The 20,808-nt window shown below is 41.3% G+C and overlaps 1 protein-coding gene and 1 long non-coding RNA gene across 2 annotated transcripts; both read right to left on the reverse strand.

Moving 5' to 3' along the window:
- Nucleotides 1-3,138: 3,138 nt before the first annotated feature.
- On the reverse strand, nt 3,139-5,998 carry LOC130073192 (zinc finger BED domain-containing protein 4-like). Its single transcript, XM_056238664.1, has 4 exons — nt 5,954-5,998; nt 4,296-5,579; nt 4,073-4,187; nt 3,139-3,934 (listed from the first exon to the last, which is right to left on the reverse strand). The coding sequence occupies exons 1-4, from the start codon at nt 5,996-5,998 to the stop codon at nt 3,591-3,593; spliced, it is 1,788 nt and encodes a 595-aa protein (XP_056094639.1). The 3' UTR covers nt 3,139-3,590.
- Nucleotides 5,999-10,406: 4,408 nt separating this feature from the next.
- On the reverse strand, nt 10,407-10,959 carry LOC130073211 (uncharacterized). The gene is made up of 3 exons (XR_008804220.1): nt 10,874-10,959; nt 10,663-10,779; nt 10,407-10,561 (listed from the first exon to the last, which is right to left on the reverse strand). It is a non-coding gene; the product is annotated as an uncharacterized LOC130073211 (long non-coding RNA).
- Between the last annotated feature and the right edge of the window lie 9,849 nt (nt 10,960-20,808).

A 20,808-nucleotide genomic window follows, 5' to 3' on the forward strand; every position in this document is an offset into this window, starting at 1 on the left:
TCTTTCCGCTGTAACAGCTCTCAGTCCACTTCAGACGAACACTCTTTCCGCTGTAACAGCTCTCAGTCCACTTCAGACAAACACTCTTTCCGCTGTAACAGCTCTCAGTCCACTTCAGACAAACACTCTTTCCGCTGTAACAGCTCAGTCCACTTCAGACGAACACTCTTTCCGCTGTAACAGCTCTCAGTCCACTTCAGACGAACACTCTTTCCGCTGTAACAGCTCTCAGTCCACTTCAGACGAACACTCTTTCCGCTGTAACAGCTCTCTGTCCACTTCAGACGAACACTCTTTCCGCTGTAACAGCTCTCAGTCCACTTCAGACGAACACTCTTTCCGCTGTAACAGCTCTCAGTCACTTCAGATGAACACTCTTTCCGCTGTAACAGCTCTCAGTCACTTCAGACGAACACTCTTTCCGCTGTAACGGCTCTCAGTCCACTTCAGACGAACACTCTTTCCGCTGTAACGGCTCTCAGTCCACTTCAGACGAACACTCTTTCCGCTGTAACAGCTCTCAGTCCACTTCAGACAAACACTCTTTCCGCTGTAACAGCTCAGTCCACTTCAGACGAACACTCTTTCCGCTGTAACAGCTCTCAGTCCACTTCAGACGAACACTCTTTCCGCTGTAACAGCTCTCAGTCACTTCAGACGAACACTCTTTCCGCTGTAACAGCTCTCAGTCCACTTCAGACGAACACTCTTTCCGCTGTAACAGCTCTGTCACTTCAGATGAACACTCTTTCCGCTGTAACAGCTCTCAGTCCACTTCAGACGAACACTCTTTCCGCTGTAACAGCTCTCAGTCCACTTCAGACAAACACTCTTTCCGCTGTAACAGCTCTCAGTCCACTTCAGACGAACACTCTTTCCGCTGTAACAGCTCTCAGTCCACTTCAGACGAACAATCTTTCCACTGTAACAGCTCTGTTCATTTATACGAACACTCTTTCCGCTGTAACACACACACACACTAACAAAATGTATATGGGTGACTGTGCACCCTAACTCCAGCATTTACTCTCAGGTTGAGGGTGTCTTTGCAAATAATCATGAAGGTTTCCATGTCCTGAATGTTTTCAAAAATGAACGTGAAAGGCTCCATGGCATAGCACTTCATCGACTCCATCAGCACCCTCCACGCTTTCATTTGGTCATCATGATCCATCAACATGTATGATGGTTCTTGCACCTGGCCAGTGAAAAGCCCAAGACTGTTCCTCACGATGTATTCTGCCTGGTACATATGTTTCAATGTGAGGGGCAGCTCCTCCACTTCTACCTGTTCCTCCTATGATAAAGTAAAATACCATAAATTAAGACTACAACATAAGATGTTTTGGTCTTTCAAACGGGGCCTAAAGACATCTTTTCAGCAAAAAAATTAACAAATGTCTCTTGGAGATGGCTGCAATGTAACAAAGGGTGAAACATTGACAACGTTTACATGCACCCTCATAATGCTATTATAATAGGATTTTAGCAATATTGCGATTATACTTTACCTCATGTAAACACAATACTTAAAGCAACACTATGTAACATTTTTTACCTTAAAATAATGTTTCCAAAATCTTATCAGTGGTTCATCAAGTCGTAACAGGGTGAAAGGCACTTCTGCCATAGCCTGACGGGGTCTGTATCGCTTTTACTGGCACTACGGAACTTCGGGGTTCGGGTAGTAACTAGGCTTGCGACGGTAGTCGGTAGGGATGTCCCGATAAGGTTTTTTTGCCCTCGAGTCCGAGTCATTTGATTTTGAGTATCTACCGATACCGAGTCCCGATCCGATACCTATATAATACATAAAAAAAGAATAAAGAAGAGAGAAAAAACAGATCCAGGATGTTCCTTATTTTTTATTTAATTCACCTTTTTTAACATTCAACAACTGTTAACAAACAGAGCACTTCTGTGAGGTAGCTTGAACAATCAAGTGATAAATAACATAAAATCTTCACTTTTGGACTTTAGTGTAACAGTACAATATAGAAAAAGTCTAATATAAAAACAAATAGCACCTCAACTTAAAATACCCGGCAGGCATGTAAACAAAAAATAAAAATGTTTTAAAAGTGTATAAAAAAATTATGAGAATATATATATACATTAGGGGTGTAACAGTTCACAAAATTTGCGGTTCGGTTTGTTACGATACAGTAAAAAGAAAGAAATGCCAGAGAAATTTCCTATTTATTAAAAGAAAAACAATTTTTTAAAAAAGTTTGAGTTTTCCTACATCTTGAAACTTTCAGGGGGTAAATGGGGGTAATCTTTGAAGGATGAACAAATAATGTTTTGGTAATCACATTAAAAATAACATTTAAATATATATTTATATAATATTTGAGTTTTGAAGTGCAACATTATATCCATGTTCATTCACGGCACAATGTTTCTCCTGGTTCGCACGTCAGCGCTGTTTGATCTAATAGAGATCTCCGGTTAATAACGGAGAAATGTGAATGCTTCTCACTAGATCTCGCAGCGATGTTATTACTTCAGTGGCGAATTCAAATGTTTTCTTCACTGGATCTCTTATTCCGATCGAGTCTGAAACCACGTGATCGGGCCCGATTTCCGATCGCGTCATCGGGACATCCCTAGTAGTCGGTGTTACCGGTGTTACACGGTGTTCAGGCGCAACACCGGTTTCATCCCTTGTCCACCGCAACACCGCAAAACAAAAAAATATATATAGGCATATATTTATATATTTAACGCAATTACGCAGTATCCGGTTTTTTCTGTCACCCGTTGACTAGCGTTGTATGATCACGCTCTTATTAATGTGAATGATTTTAAGCGCGACAAGACTAAAGAGACCGCGCTGTCCTGCCTACACATACACACGCACGCGCGCCCACAGAAAAGACGCGCGTCAGTATCGAGTTCTCCATGGGCTTGAACAAACCACAACACACTAGGGTTGGGCATCTAAGGTATAATGCCGATCCGATATGCATCTCGATACAAAGTATCCGATCCGATATATTAACGATACATGTGTAGCATTTTGCGATGCAATACGATACGATTTACAGTCTTATCACGATACGATGCGATACTTCAGCACTAGCTAATTAGATCAAGTTTATGTGGTGATGTGAAAGAGGATGCGGTGCCATTGAATGAGTTTGATTATTTATTAACCAAGTAAAACCAAGACTTTTTTACAAACTGGCTTTTCTCTCAGAGCCTGAGTGTCGGTTTACAGTAGAGGGCCATTTTAGAACACATGGCACATATTATTTAAGTATTTCCAAGATAAACAGAAGGTATAAGTGCAATGCATACTAAAAAAAAATATTTGCACTCTTTCAACAGAAAGAAGGCTTACCATTGCACAACAAGAATTGTGATTTCAGTTTTCAACTATGAAAATAAGTTTTACAAAGATGTTTTGCCACTGAATATTCAAAAGTTAACGTTGTGAACTAGCAGTGTTATGCTGCTTTTACTTTGAAACATCACTGTCACTGTAAACAACAGGCTAATAAAATAAAATAAAATAAAAATTAAATAAAATTCTAAATAAAAAAAAATGCTTTTTAGAATAGTGCACATCGGTCAGTCACCTTCAGTTAAAGGTTTTTCTTCAGAAATATCAACTGATCAACATGATCAGGGTGAAGCAAGCTACGCTGAGCTGTAACTATATCTCCAGCTGTGCTGAAAACTCTTTCAGCTGGTACGCTTGTTGCTGGGATGGACAGATATCTCTTTGCTAAAGCTGATAGTAGTGGAAGATCTACTTGCAGTCTCCACCACTGCAACACATCCCCATCCAAACCTAAAGTGTCCCTTTCTCTATATTTTAAGATTTCATCCTTAGCTTTCTCCCTGATGGTCTTTGCTGGTGGTCTTGCACTCAGGAAATCTCCAAACATCTGGTCCATGGCAGTCTTTTTCTTTGGAGGGGCATCATCTACAGAAGAGGGCAGAGGAGGCTCATCAGTTGTGCTAAAAATATTACTTTAATTTACAATCTGAAAATTAGTTCACTATATTGAATCTTCACTACATATTTCTGTACATTTTTGGCATTGTCTCCATTTAAACCAACCTGTCTTGTCCTCGTTGGAAGGGCTTTTGTCGCCTTCTGTTTCAGCTGTCTGGTCCTCTTCCAATGTGCCTGTTGCCTGGTCTTCATTCGGCATTGCTGTGTCACTGACCTCTTCCTTAAAAATGCATAAACATGTAAAATAATGCATATATTATTCATATTATTCAAATCATATATTATTAGTTCTAAACTGCAATAACAATCTTACTTTAAATGTTCTTACCTCTCCATTCATCTGTACCACCTCTGTTGTTATCTTCATGAATACCATATCCTTGGCATCACTGTCATCCAGAAAAGCCAGGTCTTTAAAACGGGGGTCAAGTGCTGAGGCACAGTGGAGAGTGCCTTCAAGATATGTATAACGGCCATCAAAGTCCTGCCTGAATCTGTCTTTCATATGGGAAATAACCTCTAGATCACTCTCATCTGGTTGGAATTGTCTCTGCAATTTGGCTTGGACTGGAGAGATAATGGAGATGGTGGGATTTTTTTCCTCACTGAGGAGTGTGGTTGCCACTTTCAGTGGTGACATTAATTTGATGATCTCTGGGATCAGTGTCATGTCATCTTCTGTCAAACTGGCCATAGCCTCACGCCTCTTTATCTTCCTGGATAGCAGGGTGTTCAGCACAGCAGGCTGCTGCTCCCAGAAACGCTCCAACATGTCGAGGGTACTGTTCCATCTGGTGGAAACGTCATGGATGAGCTTGTGGTTGGGCAGGTGTAACTGGGTCTGTATTTCACGCAGAACTTCAGTTGCCTTGGGGCTTTTGTGGAAAAAGGTGACAAGCTTCCTAACTTTCACCACCAGCACAGAGACACTGTCCACCTTAAAGGCTTTTTGAGATGCCAAGTTCAATGTGTGGGCGATGCATCTCACGTGTGGGTCCATTTTGGCACCAGCACCAGCCAGGATCATGTTTCTGGCGTTATCTGTGACTAACGCGGGGCTCTTCTCTTCGATCTTCCACTCGCGGCAAACATCCTGAAGTAAAACGGCTAGATTATTCCCTGTGTGAGCCTCGTTGAACACTCTGGTCTGCAAAACGTGGTTTTTGAGAATCCACCCGTCATCTATGTAGTGTGCTGTAACCGTTACATATGATGCTGTAGCGCAAGATGTCCAACCGTCCACTGTTAAAGCAACTCTTTGGGCTTTGTGCAGAGACTCCTCTATCTCTCTTCTGACTTTGTCGTACAGAGCAGGAATCTGTTTATCGGAGAATAGCTTTCGGTTTGGTATCTTATAACGAGGCTCCAAAACATGGAGGAGGTGTTTAAAACCTTCGTTCTCCGTGACACTATAGGGCTGAATATCTTTGCAGATGAACAATGCAATAGCATCTGTTATTGCCGTGGAGCGCGCGGAATTGTTAGCAAGCGGTGCATGGAAAAAACCTTCAATACTTTTCTCACCACTTTTGGAGCTGGTAGCTACAGGTGAATCAGAGCAGGATGCAGGGGCACTGGCAGATGCTTCCTCCACAACAACACCGTGGCGCCGCTTCAAGTGAGATATCAGATTAGTCGTACTGCCCGTGTATTTTACAGATGCGCGGCACAATTTACAAATTGCATTTGTCTTGTCAAGTCGTCCGTCTTTCTTGTAAAATCCATAGTGTTTCCAAACTTTGGCTTCATCCGCGCAGCTGATACATTGAGTTATAGTGTACACACCCGCAAAGTCCGTTGCTTAGGCCTACTTTATGTAGGTCGATTAAATTATGTGCCAAAAACAAGTTCACAACACTTAAATAAATAAAGAAATACATTCTGTATTAAAAGGATAAGCTGTATCTCGGAAAAACCGATGCATCTCGCAAAAACCGATGCATCTCGATTTGCTTCCAAAATTTAATTCATCCTCTGCTGCTCTACTGATGCACTCGCATCGTGCACGCGCATGACCGCGTATCGATACATATCGGTTAATCTTCCCATCCCTACAACACACACAAATTATGCCAAAATGTCAGTTTTGTCGAGTGTCCTTTATCGACCGAAGAGGAAAAGTTCCATGGTGTTGCTTTAATGTGATTAAGCTCATAATTGCATCAACTATAATTGTATTAAAACAGGTGGCGTACGCCGTTTTTAATCGCAGTATGCGGCCATGTAAGCACTTTAATCGCACTAACTGAAGTGAGCGTGTGTTTTTGTCAAGCACCTTAAACGCGTATTCATTTTAAACTTGACATTAGGAAGTTTTCACTGAACTGCATTTCAAACCTAAATATGGTTCGGTATTTCTCATCTCCAAACCCATTTGGACAAAATAGCCTCCTCCTTAGCAACTAATAACACCTGTGAAGAACATACCCTATTAAATGTCAGCTATAGGGGCACCAATTGGTTTAAAAATAGAGGAAAAACTAAAAAACAATGTAACTGTACACAAATCATATAGTGACTTGCTGTTTGTGACCCCCTAGACCATGCTGGCAAAATGATGATATCTTTATGTGGCGGGTGGAAACTTTTCGTTGGTTAAAGGGAAACTTCTGCTCGCCCTTGGGGGAGCGAAGCCCCTTTTCAACCTGTTCAGCGTCTTAAATTTTAATGAAAACACCAACTACGCCACCCAGGGAGTTTCACCCCGGGAAATAGAGTTAAACTAGCTCAATGAGTAACTCTCCAAATTTACAGGAAGCACACAGGTTCGGTTCATGCATGAAGCCAGAGACGCAGTTCCAGTAAAACAATAATTTTATTTAGATCATTAAAATGGACATCAAATATAAAGTAGGTTTCACACTAACACAAAAAAAAGAAAAGAAAAAGGGAAAACGAGTGCTGAGGCCTTACCATTGGAGGAAGCCGGGTCAGAATGTGTGGGACCTCAGGGGTTAAATATTCCCTAATCACACGTACACACCAAAGTAACCACACTCCAAATACACAATAACAAAAGGGAAACAGCACACAGGAGGAGACCCCACCACCAAGGACAGCGACGCCACCACTTCGGGCACTCAGCACTAAAAGAAAACACATTCAGTTAATAAAGACAGAAATCACACAATATACCAAAACAAATCAAACGAAAACAACAAAAAAAACAATCTTCTTTATAAACACTTAAACCAAAGAAACAAACTAATCAAAATCAATTAATCATAATCAAGCAACAAACACCTTTCACACACATACACTCATACATTAATAACGCCGATAGGCCAGAAAAAGGCCAAGCCATCGGCTGTATCACAGTCACTGAAATACAGAATGACCAAACGCCCAATTGCGCGATGAATCCTGCGTTATAAAGTGCATCAAGGAGTCCCGAGGCCGGAATGAACTCCTCTAGCTCTTCCTCATGAACAGTCGGTCAGTACACCGAAATCTGTTAAAACAGAGCAATCCGTAGAGACAGAACAACAGCATAGCGGGAAATGAGAGACTCGTGCAGGAACCGGCGCCAGCAAGCGCTTCACAGTCCTAATGTACATAAACAAATCACATTTAGTAACGGTGCATGATTAAATATACACACAATGCCGACTGGCTTACATACATACCCGTCAGGGAGCTGCGCATCTATACTAATCGTGTCGTTTAGTACAGCTACACGAAACCAACAGCACAACGCAACCCGGTTCCGTTACAGGAAAGATCGGTTTGTGACAGAAGAAACACTGTTTGATAACCGTAACTGCACCACGAACACGAGGACCCACCACGAAAATGTGCCTCTGATGGCAAAACCATAAAGTGTCACACGAGCCACCCTCTGCCCATATAGCATGCAGTTCAGTCCTGATTGGTCCAGAGAGTATGACCTACACCTGCTGCAGTCAATCAACCCGCTACATTTAGATTCCACATTGTCCTATGAAAAAAAAAACTATGTTCAGGGGCCTCATTTATAAACGTTGCGTACGCACAAAAGAAGGCGTACGCCGCTCTCTACGCAATAATTGGTATTTATAAAAAGCAAACTTGACGGTAAAATGTGCGGTCCTTCACGCAAGCTCTGACCCAGGCGTACGCACAAAAACGGGTGAAATGAGAAATGGCGACACCGTCGGCAGATGGAAGAAACATGTGAAAGTGTGTGAAACTGTAGACCGTTGTGTAAAATAAATGGCAATACTGCCTCTCATAAATAACACGAAGACTTCACAAAGCAAGTCTTACAATTAACAGCCTACACGAACACCCGTTTGATCGATCTGCAACAGAAATGCAAATTAACACATATTTGCAAAAAGAAAAGTGAAATATGTTCTGTAATAATATTGGCATGTTATACAATTCATCCTCATAAATAAGATGGTAAACAGAACGGAATAATGTACAAAACTGATATTCTCGCCAATGTGTCCGTCAGGCGGAGCAGATATAGATGCAATTAGATAGATAGTCAGATAGATAGATAATTAGGGAGATAGATAGATAGATAGATAGATAGATAGATAGATAGATAGATAGATAGATAGATAGATAGATAGATAGATGTATTATTTGTCCACTGGGTAAAGTTGTTTTCATAGTAAAATGTCTTCATCAGCTACGGAATCATGGTATTCATGCATATGCCTTTAGTTTGTTTTATTTTTGATAAAATAACGTATGACGTAGACCTATGTCTCAATCATTCAGAAAGCTGCAAGAAATTACATTTGCGCTGAACTATTTCCCATTTCCAAGTAGATTATAACCGACATCTGTTGCTTGTCATTTCTTTTTTATTTCGGCCACAGTCCGAGGTTGTGAGGCTGCAGCATTTACGGCGTCTGCAACCTTTTGCCACTCAAGTGCCTTTTTGGCATTAGTAATGCCCACACTGTGCCCTCCAAACAACATTTTTCTCCTCTTTTCCACCTCGCCAACGATAACTTCTAATTCACATTGAGTTAAGTTACATTTTTTTGATTTCCTCTCTATGTTTGCCATGATTTCGCAATTGATGATTAACTTATGGTCGTTTCACGGACTATTTATGGGCAACTATGGGCGTGACATGAAGCCGTAAAAGCTGCGCTACATTTAGAATTGATTGTGATTTATTAAGGGAAAAATACGTAGGATGTGCGTGCGCACGGTTTTATAAATCCGAATATTTCTGTGCGTACACACGTCCTATGTTTCATCCGTACGCCACTTCTGACGCAAGTCCTACGCAAAGTTTTATAAATGAGGCCCCTGATCTCCTTGGACATATCTTCACTTAAAGAGGTGCATCTGCTGGACTTGTCAACACATTATGCAACTTACCGGCAAACTAGGTTCCCTTAGTTTCCATTTAGGGACTTCAAATAGGTCAGCAATGTGGACATCCATTCCCTGAATAAAATTGTATGTCTGCATTTCATATACATACATCTCACAAAAGTGAGTAGTGCACTCACTTTTGCACAAACTTATGTGTAAGTCATCAAGGTAAATACAAATACATACATGTCTCCTGCCTGCCTCCTCTACCAGCCTGAAGCACGCATTCCCAATCTGAAAGCACAGAATGTTTTGCATAATTACAATAAAGGCATTAGAACCATCCAAACTCTTTACAGCAATATCCACTTACATTGCTCTCCACCTGTTCATCTAGCCCCAGGCTCCAAAAGTCTTCCCTTTGAAGACAAACTGGGCCATCTAGAACAACAATTTCTTTTGCTGGACGTGTTCTGTCCAGCACATAGGTCAGCTAGAAATAAAGAATATCCCTGTTAGGAATAAGCAATCATGCATTTATTATTTAAAGCACACCAACAAGCTGTGCATGTGAACTATCCAGTTTAGTTTGGCACTCACCACTTGTTCTTGCTGAGGACACAACCTCTTGTGCCACAGTGGACCTTTATTGGCATACTGGTGGTCCACCAGTCCAATGTCTTCTGCATCGTTTTGGCTGCCCTCCGATTCATGGCTATGATCTACACAACAGGAAAGTAAATAGTAATCATCATTGTCAAGTGTCATGTTTATATTTGCTATGTCACCAAGTAGGATTATTACAATACCTTGTGGCCGAAAGTAGGGCCTTAGCTGCGCAACATTAACTTTCTGTATTTTCCCTAACATAGCCACACTTGCCACACCCTTCTCTGTCAGGGATGTGAGGGTGAATGGCCCTTGGTGGAGATCCTGTAAACAATTTCCCTTCTTCACCTTCTTTTTGGGCTCCCCAATTAGGACCTCGTCCCCTGCCTTAACTGAGCACTGGCAAACCCCTTTCCTTTTCTTTGCCTCAAAAGCCTTTTTTCCCTCAAAAGCGTTTCCCCTGTGCCTTTTCAATGTTTTTCAGTATCTTAGTCATATATTCTAATCTTTATGCGAACATTCTTATTCAAATTGAACATGCCATTCACACAACTCTGAACAAACCGTTTCATTGAGGGCCTTGACTCCAGCTAGTTTTAGCTCCAGCTCCCCCTCTGGGTCCGCCAATTCAAAGGCAGCGTCTGTCTCACAGACATTTAATGCCTGTGGTAGACGGGGGTGCCTATTGTACATTAAAAAGTACGAGCTGTACTTGGTTGATCTCTAATTTGAAACAAAATGTTTTGCATCAAATCACAAAAAATAACTTGCATGTGCAATATCATGTGTGCAATATATGTTATCTAGTCATTTTGAATAATAACCTGTTTTGCAGTGTTTATTCCATAAACTATGGCCTGCAAGTGGATGTCCCAATCATCATGGTGCTGATTAACATATTTTCTGAGAGTCCTCTTTATATTTTGATTAGTTCTCTCATCCTTCAACATAGAAAGGAATTACTACATGCACTTTAGTGTACATTGGCTAAAGTTGACTTTACTGTTTTGCGGGATGCCATGATGGCACACTTACTTGGCCGTTTGACTGGGAATGGTATGCACTTGTGATGGCATGCTTGATGTTCAACGCCGCAAATATGTGTGCATTAAGCTGTACATCAGACACACATGGTTATTTTCAATATTTATTGGTCTCAGAAATGACCAATGACCACTTAAAACAGCGTGAATTGTGATGATGTCATTTGTTCTGTGTGAAGGGAGAGGGTAATAAGGACACATATCTCGTTAACAAATGCACGGCCCCTGTCAGTGATGATTTTCCGGACCATACCAAATGTGTAAAGCTTTGACACAAGTGCCTCAGCCACCTCAGTGCTGGAGCCACACTTCAAAGGCTCAGTGATAACCCACTTGGTGAACAGGTCTGTCACCGTGAGGACATATTGATGGTCTTTCATGTTTTTTTTCAGTGGACCAATGAGGTCCATACCGACCACCTCCCACGGCTCTTTCACCTGTGGAGATATGTAATATTACCACATCACCTAACTTGTTGCTTTAAGTGGTACACCAAGGTAAGCTCTACCTTAATAGGGTGAAGGGCAGGAGACACAGTCTTTATGGGGTGTTACGTCCCCCAGCTCCGCTGTGTGTTTCTACATGTGTGTTTGAGTTTCCCTTGCTCTTAATTACAGATGAGCCACACCTGAGCGCAGCCGTATACTTGAGCTACAAAAGCTGTCCGGAACCACACGTGAGCGCGCACACAGAGCCTGAGAACGGAGTCGATGCACTGCCGTGCTGTCTGCCGTTAGAGTTTTTGCAGTCCACCCCGGGAATCAAAAGCGTTCCGCCTTTGTAACTCTGTCTTTAATTGTGAACTTACCCGGTATTTGATAACCGACCTACTTAATAAACATACCCCTATTTTTGACACGAGCTGGCCTGTGTGTGTCTCTCCTTTATGTTAAGGGTGGTGTCCGTCCGCCCGTAACATGGGGTCGTTCTTTTGGCATCTGTGACAGCTTTTGACCTGATGGATACATTTATTATTTAGACAAAATAATTATCTGAAGTCAAACAAAGCCACTAAATCAATTCATTGCCTGAGAGCCATAGTGTTAAATTCCATTAAAGTTCCAAAAAAGTACCCAATCTGCCTTTATGTTATCCCAGTAGTACCCCACAACAACCCTGTCCATGGTCGCCCTCACGCCCCCATGGTTCCCTGTTCCAGGGTTGTTGTGGCACTCCTCCAGGACAGCCCGCCTCTGCTCATCAGACAGCACAACCAGCCTCATGAATTGTGCACTGGGGCCAATGTAGAATAATTTACTTTCTGTGATAGACAAACAATGTTTGTTACGTAATGATTTTGCTGCTTTGTTTGGTATTACAATACAGCACTTATGTGCACATGTGTCTTTGTTCAGGGATGCAAACACGTGTGGTGAAAAATGTTGTCGGTTACTATGTCTGACTAGATGGAACGTTACTCACATGCTCACACGTGTTAACTAAAACAATGCTAAATATTATTTTCAAATACCAGAGTATAGAAGACCAAGAGGCGAAACTCTGATGCTTTTATATGGAAGTAAAATAATGCCAAATGTTTTTGAAACAAAAAGCCTGTTGAATTGTACTACTTGAAAAAAATATGCATTGCATTAACCCTGCTTGTATTTTAATGCATTGTATTTTTAGGGATTGCATTTTTATAGGCTGAAATTTAGCATGGTTGAATATTTAAGCTGTGAATATTTCAAATCAAAACATTTCAAACACATTTTCATTAGTGAAATTTCAATAATCCATATTCACCTTTCATATTTCACTTCCAAAATATTCAAACTGATTAAAAATACAACCTATAATATTCAACAGGCGGTTTTCGGTCCATTTTATTTCGCTTTGCAAATTCGCTTCCACAAATTCAGTGGTTCAAATTCGACAGTAAATTCAACGTTGACATCCAGGAGCTGCAGGAAAAGCAGTAGATTACCGAGCATAATCTCCATCTGCTGTTAGTCGACCTCACCAGCAGGGGGTGCAAGCGCGTGTTGTTGACGAAGACCAGAGCAACAGTTAGCCAAGCCATTCATTCATAAAAACTTATTTACAACAATTGAGCATGCATTAAGTTTTTTGAGGTAGTTTTTTCTTGCATTGTTGAGTATTACCATTTTATGAAACTTTACACAATTACTACTATTATTAGTTACCAACTCCACTAGGCCTGAAATATATTTTGTACGTTTTAATCCCCTGGATCATGCTACAAACATGAAGATCTTATAGAACATGATGCATTGCTGTGTCCGTTATTCTATAATTGCCACTTTTGTACAGTGGCTGTGTTTTTGTTTACATAGTCTTGCTTTTTGAGTTTGTGTGTGTGTGTGTGTGTGTGTGCGTGTGAGAGAATGTCTGTTCTTGTTTATATGTGAGATAGTGTGTGAGTGAGAGAGAGAGAGAGAGAGAGAGAGAGTGTGTGTGTGTTTGCGTGTGTGTGTGTGTGAGAGAGAGAGTGTGTGTTTGTGTGAGTGTGTGTGTGTGAGAGAGAGAGAGAGAGTGTGTGTGTGTGTGTGTTTGTTTGTGAGAGGGTGTCGGTTCCTGTTTGTTTGTGTGTGAGTGAGAGTGTGTGTTTGTGTGTGAGAGAGTGTCTGTTTGTGTTTGTGTGAGAGAGTGTGTGAGTGAGTTTGTGTGTGAGAGAGAGTGTGTTTGTGTGTGAGAGGGTGTCAGTTCCTGTTTGTTTGTGTGTGAGTGAGTTTGTGTGTGAGAGTGTCTGCTCGTGTTTGTGTGTGAGTGTCACAAATCATAAATTGTTTCTTTAACTTGAATGGTCTGTTTGTGTCTGTTCGTGTTTGTTTGTGTGAGTGAGAGAGTGTGTGTTTGTGTGTGAGAGAGTGTCTGTTTGTGTTTGTGTGAGAGAGTGTGCGAGTGAGTTTGTGTGTGAGAGAGATTGTGTTTGTGTGTGAGAGGGAGTCTGTTTGTGTCTGTTCCTGTTTGTGTGTGAGAGAGTGTCTGTTCGTGTTTGTTTGTGTGTGAGAGAGTGTCTCGCAAGGTCTCTCGCTCGCTTTCCCTCTCTGCCGTGCGCGTGCGCTACGCTGTTTGGAGCACAATCTCTGTCTCGCGTGCGCGCTCGCTCAAGATTACGGGAGATTTTATTTTAACTAATTTGCGGCATAACTAGTCGATCACGAGTGGCTCAACAGGTAGATATATAGATAAACTCATCTTCCAGGGTTACTGCCAGTGACATTATGTGTGGTTGTCCACGTTCGCTATGGACAAATAAGCAAACAGATGCGTCAAGGCTGTAACCAACTAGTGGCAGAGGTGGCGGTGGTGGGGCATCTTGATGGTGAGTGATATTGCATGTTGTTGCTGCTGGAATGACAGCACACTTACATACTGAACTTTACCAAAGGCAGAATCCACCAAAGAATCCTCATGTGACATCCTGATAGTGGTTACTGGAGGAGATACAGCACTGGCGTAGTCCTTATATGCCTCTGCTACTCGGAGGACTGAGAGATCAGGCAGCTCACTGGCGACACCCTTGTAAAGGGTACTCCTGAAATGAAAAGAATTAAACAAAAAGCACTTTTTCTAGTTTTTAGTCTGTCTAATCTTTCATAACTTTTCATTTTAAACTACATTCATCTTTAGTATGAACCTTAAACTCTCAGCAAGCTTCCTCTCTTTGGGTCTTGCAGACAGAACCACCATTTTATTGACAGGACCTGGCTTGACTCCCTAGAAAATACCCAGGGCCATGTTAATATTAATACAGGAAAATTTTCAATGCTAGATTACAGTATACAGCAGTCAATTCATCACTTCACTCGATTTATTACTGAATAATAACCACTGTCCACAAAAATGCTGTTACTCACTAGTCATCTAGATAAAGTATGTATCCTAAGCTAATAAAACATTAAACTCAAATAATGCTCATTTGTATATATTAGGTTTTTTTTTGCATTTCCAGTAGTTGTATTTTTATATAAATTTTTATTAGCAAATTTATTTAAAATTACCATTGTTCTAGGTCTGTGCCAGCTCTGCTCCGTTTCAGTACAGCTGTTTACTGGAGGAACTGCACTGATGCCAAGCTGTGAATAGTGGGCTGTTTGGTAGAGTAGTGCAACAATGTGGTTGCACAGTGCTGTCCCAGCAACACAAGAACAACTACTCTGTGACAGTGTTACAAGACGAGAATCCTTTAATACAATCTGTGAAGATAATTAAATTGTTAATGTTATTTCTAAATTATTTAAAACACTTATGAACCCATTTACTGACTATGCCTGTATTTGTATAGATGTAGAACCCACAAACAACTTCTGTTTAAAACATGCATTTCATTTAGAGATCAGCTGTCTTTTATATCCTCCTACTCTTAATCTATGGGGCTCCTCTGACTTCCTCATCGACCTGAAACATGTCGCCCTCATGCTGATCTCTCCTGTGAACTGATCTTTACTGGAAACTGAGAAATTACTCATAGTCAGTAACAATGATATTTTACAATTTGTATGTAACAGTTACATCGAATAAACAAGCAATTTTCAAATTTACGTAAAACTATACGTTTAACTAATATCAAATAATCCAAATAATAGATCAAATAATACAAAGACCGGTATGAACTTGTCAGAAACGGAGACAATGATTTTAGAAACCGGTTCGCTAACGTTAGTCGAATTTCGCATGATATGAGAGAATAACTTTACTCACCCTCAAAGTTGTCAATATAGCTTGAAATATATCATTTAAAGGTTCTCTAAGCGATGTCGGGTGACGTCCCTTCTTGTTGACGTTTAAAGTATTGTCAAACAAAACGGAGGCTAGGTAGACCCTCCCTCCTCCTCATCCGCGCACTAACCCCCCAAACCCCGCCCCCAAGTCCTTCTTGTCTGTGATTGGCTGGAACTGTTTGTCATGTTTCGGGGAGCGGGTCGCTGCAGTTTGTTTTTGTTGCTGTTTGTGGACTGTCTACAGAGATCGCGTTTCTTTACAGTGTGTTCAGGGGACAGGCAGCCAGCGGATAGTGAGGAGATGTTTGCTGTATGTGACAAAAATGTTTTGGCCTAAAAAATGCGTGACATCGCTTAGAGCACCTTAAAAGCCCTTCTCTTTCTTGCTCTTAGGCCTAACTGCAAACTACCTCACAATGGTGTTAACATCATTCACGTTAACCTTAGGCAGTTCTTGTAAACAGCGAGTGTAGTTTGCCATTATCTCCACAGAATGTAAACACGGCTTACAGCAGAGCACCGGATGTGAGTGAGCGGGCTGAGACAAACCCGGAAGCGATCGTGCATAGAGCCTATACTGAAATTAACATTTGTTGTTATCAGAGCGCAGCCATGTTCGATGACGTCACTGGCATGGAACCACTGTAGGCTACTAGCGTTATGTCAGACTATTCTAGTGCTACTCTGACTGAATTTGACAGTATGGACAGACTTTCTGCCTGTGCCTGCCAATCCAGTTGGGTACGCATTCGAACTAGTTAGGGAGATGCTGATTGCGCCTGGTTTCCAGGTAGGCCAAGTAGATGATGATGAACCAGAAGTTGTTCGGGGTCAGGAGCAAGTGGATCAGAACGACTGGTGTCAGTGCGGACGTTGTAGCTCTATGGAGACCGCTCCAGAGTCTATTTGCTGCCAAGCGGCAAACCTGGATCACGTAATGGCCGGGTTACAATGCATCACATTCACAAGAACCTTTCAGCTGCTATGTGGTGAAAGAGATGTGCTGGAGGTTGCTATGATGTAGGTTGCTATGATGTAAAGGACATCAGTCATCAATACTATTTATTACTAGAGGATAAGAGTGCAGACATTATAGTCAAAGTGTGTTATAGGAGAAAGTCGTAGAGGAGGAGAGAGATTTAAATTGACATAACTATTGATCCCCAAAGGGGAAACTAGTTTGCTACCCTGGACAACATACAGCAACATGACTGCTGAGGGGGAAGTGTATTGAATATAGGGTGTGTTAGGTTGTTAGAAGTGTACAAAAGTTAGAAGGGTAGCTACAGTGTGGCCTACAGTTAGGTGGAGGCATCCAGAGGCATCATGTTCAGGAGGAACCGTGCAAGTTTCAATAGAATGATGACAGTAAAACAAAATGATTATTTTAAATAAGACATGTAGCCAACATTTTATTTCAATGCACACAAATATTAAATTATTAAAAGGGATCCTTATATATCAATATGCTTATTTTTAATTAATCTGCCTACACTAAATGTAACATGTTTATTTTGAATTTTGACTTTTTTGTATTTCAATGCCTAGGTAAACCTGCTCAGGTGTTTTGCCACAGAATGTCCCTTGTCTGGTCTTACAAGTCCTCTGTGTTGGGCCAAGGTAGGTAGTGCTTCATTACTGCTTACCTGTAAAACTCCCCGTATGGAGGTTGACACCCTGCATCTGGAGATGGCGCCATGGACTATCTTCCTTACGGAAGCTGTATGTTTTTCTCTCCTTGATTTTCTCCTTGATTTTTTTATTAAAAAAGCAGTATCTTCACAACTATGTTCCTTTCTAGAAAGAAATGATATCTGCGAGGATTTTCAGTCCGGATTTAGACCGTACCATAGCACTGAGACCGCTCTCATTAGAGTCACAAATGATTTGCTCTTATCATCCGATCGTGGTTGTATCTCTCTATTAGTGTTACTCGATCTTAGTGCTGCATTTGACACCATTGACCACAACATTCTTTTAAATAGACTAGAAAACTATGTTGGCATTAGTGGAATTGCATTAGCATGGTTTAAATCATACTTAACTGACCGTTATCAGTTTGTAGCAGTAAATGAAGAGATGTCTTATCAATCACAAGTTCAGTATGGCGTACCACAAGGCTCAGTACTAGGACCGCTGCTGTTCACTCTGTACATGCTACCATTAGGAGATATCATTAGGAAACATGGAGTTAGCTTTCACTGTTATGCCGATGATACTCAGCTGTATATTTCTTCAAAACCCAACGAAACTTACCAATTCACAAAATTAACGGAATGCATAGCTGATATAAAAAATTGGATGACTAGTAATTTCCTACTACTAAATTCTGAAAAGACAGAGATTCTAATTATTGGACAAAAAACTTCCACACGTAATAACCCAGAATACTGTCTAACACTTAATGGCTGCTCTGTCAAGTCTTCGTCGTCGGTTAGGAACCTGGGTGTGCTATTTGATACCAACCTTTCTTTTGAAAGCCACGTGTCTAGTATCTGTAAAACTGCATTTTTCCATCTTAAAAATATATCTAAATTACGCCATATGCTCTCATTGGGAAATGCGGAACAATTAGTCCATGCGTTCATGACCTCAAGGCTAGATTATTGTAATGCTCTACTGGGTGGTTGCCCTGCACGCTTAATAAAAAAACTACAGCTAGTTCAAAACGCCGCAGCTCGAGTTCTTACCAGAACCAGGAAATATGACCATATTAGCCCGGTTCTGTCAACACTGCATTGGCTCCCTATTAAACATCGTATAAATTTTAAAATATTGTTGATTACCTACAAAGCACTAAATGGTTTAGCTCCGCAGTACTTGAGCAAGCTCTTAACGCATTATAGTCCTTCACGTCTATTGCGATCTCAAAATTCCGGCCAGTTGATAATACCTAGAATATCTAAATCGACTGCTGGCGGTAGATCCTTTTCCTATTTAGCACCAAAACTTTGGAACAGTCTTCCTACCATTGTCCGGGAAGCAGACACACTCTGTCAGTTCAAAGCTAGACTAAAAACACATCTCTTTGACCTAGCATACACATAATACATTATAGACTTCTACAAATTCAATGTTAGGCTGCATAGATTAGGTCAGCCGGAACTGGGAACACTTCCCTTAAATCTTGATGTACTCGCTACATCATAAGAAGAATGGTATCTACGCTAATATTAGTGTCTTTGTTTATCCCGAGGTTTTCCCGCAGCCTGCCGGATCCAGGCCGTGTCCAGATCTGACGAAGGAGATTCGCCTGGACCCGATGACAATGCAGTGCTGAAGTATCCACTATCCTCTCCCTATGGAGGATCCCTTTCCCACTCTACAGATAAAGCGCTGTGAATTCCGGCTCGCGTACCCCGAAGTGATAAAATAAAACAAAATTCTGTATCAAAATTTATAGGCAAGAAAAGTAGTTTGTTTAGGCTGGGTTGTATGAATTACAAACCTGCGCACATATTTTAAAAAGCACATAACTATAGAATTCTGAATGAGCATGTGAACGCCGTCAGCGTTAATCACAGGTTCGCGTTTAAAGTCTGATCATTTCGACGGAGGTGAATCAATCAAAGTTAACTTTAGCTGGAAGTAACATTATTCAAGAACCGCTATAACGCCAAAACAATCTGTTACCTTAAATTATATGTTTATCTCTGTAAAGCTGCTTTGAAAAAATTCATTGTTAAAAGCGCTATATAAATGAAGATGACTTGACTTGACTTGACTTTACTACAGCCCTCCCAGTGACCCATAGAAAAAACAACATCAGCAAGTGTTTGTTAGAGACAATACTCTTTCTGTCACCAGCAGAGTTTCCTCCTCCTCCGTCCTTCCTCTTCCTCCTCCTCCTCAACATCACTGACATTACTGGATTTTTTATCACTTGAAAGGAAACAGAAGTCCTCATCGTGGTCCTCATGAAGAGGAAAACTCATCCTCTTCCCCTTCAATGTAGCATGGCTCAAATGACATTTCCTGAGTGAGTTGTGATGTTGAGGTCCTGGGGACAGATGTGCAGTCTAGGGGACTGAAGTCTTCTACAGTGGACCTGTAGAAATGGTCATTCATGACCATTGTGATGTTGGCCAAGTCATCTGTAATTTAGGTAAAAGTAATTGTAACTCATTCCGGGGAAAAGAAGGCGTATAAAAAGAGGATGTATGGTCACCCTAGTTTGAAGGTGATCATCATGATAACAATTCGCCTTTGGCTAAGCCGCACCCTAGAATGTAGATTGACCAATCACAGCGCAGCCAAGATCGAGCTCCCACAGAGGTCCAAAACTTTTTCACAGCGCTCCATTGACTAACTCAGGCGTCTCATATTTTTGTTCTCGGCAGGCTATTACCGTCGTAGTTTTATCAAAAATATGGTTAAACGTTGTGCCTGGGGCATTTGTAACACAGATACGCGTTTCTCAGAGAGGTTGGAGGGGGGTGTGCGTTTTTTTCCCTTCCCAAAACCGAAGTCAAATCAAGTGTCGTGTAGCGCACGCTGCTAATACATACAACGTTATACTCGCGTAGTCCGTTTGCTTTGTAATAAGCTTTGCATGAACAGTGTTACTCCTTGATATTGTTAGTCCCAGCTTCCGTCTCGATTAGTAGGATATGCGGTGGTTCATTTTTTTTACTGTGACCGCCCGGTATGCTTTTGCCTCTATTTGGATGCCTTGTTGTTCCTTGCGTTTCACCTGTATGTCGTGAATATAGCCTTCGAAAGTATATTGCAGCCCCTTTTGCCTACTTCTATCGGACACTTTATATGCTGCTTTATAAAAGTTTGATAAAATTTCAACAGGAAGAGCTGTCACAGCATAAGCTATGTTGATACCAGAGCCCAGATGAAGTTTGTTTGTCAGACATAGCAACAGTAACTAAGGGGGGCGGGGCTTAGCCAAAGGCGAATTAAGGGGTGAGTGGAACTTGTTGATATTATCAGAGGTGTTTGTTGGACAGATCACAATTTTTTAACCTTGATTAGCCTAACCTAACCCTAACTAGTTTTTGACTTAATTTAGCATCATGGATAACATCTAAACCTACCTCTCTGTCCTCCGCCTGACTTATGCATTTTAGCGCTCTTTCCCTGCGACATAACAGTGCTACATGTGATGGTGCCCTGTGTCGGTCTGTCAGTTTACCCTGCACTATAGCTAGAAAAGTCAAAGACAGAAGGTGTTGCCTCAGGCTTGAGTCTGATCGACTTGGTCTTGGTCAGTCTACCACTCGAATCAAAA

Source organism: Rhinichthys klamathensis, unplaced genomic scaffold (assembly GCF_029890125.1).
Source record: "Rhinichthys klamathensis goyatoka isolate OS25496 unplaced genomic scaffold, OSU_Roscu_1.1 h1tg000530l_1, whole genome shotgun sequence".
NCBI lineage: Eukaryota > Metazoa > Chordata > Actinopteri > Cypriniformes > Leuciscidae > Rhinichthys > Rhinichthys klamathensis.

Excerpts from the sequence above, each read along its gene's own strand:
- LOC130073192 (XM_056238664.1), bottom strand. The coding sequence starts at position 5,998 with ATGTATCGATACGCGGTCATGCGCGTGCACGATGCGAGTGCATCA. Across the intron at positions 4,188-4,295 it reads TGGTACAGATGAATGGAGAG|GAAGAGGTCAGTGACACAGC; the intron begins GTAAGAACATTT and ends TGCATTTTTAAG. Across the intron at positions 3,935-4,072 it reads TTCCAACGAGGACAAGACAG|ATGATGCCCCTCCAAAGAAA; the intron begins GTTGGTTTAAAT and ends CCTCTTCTGTAG.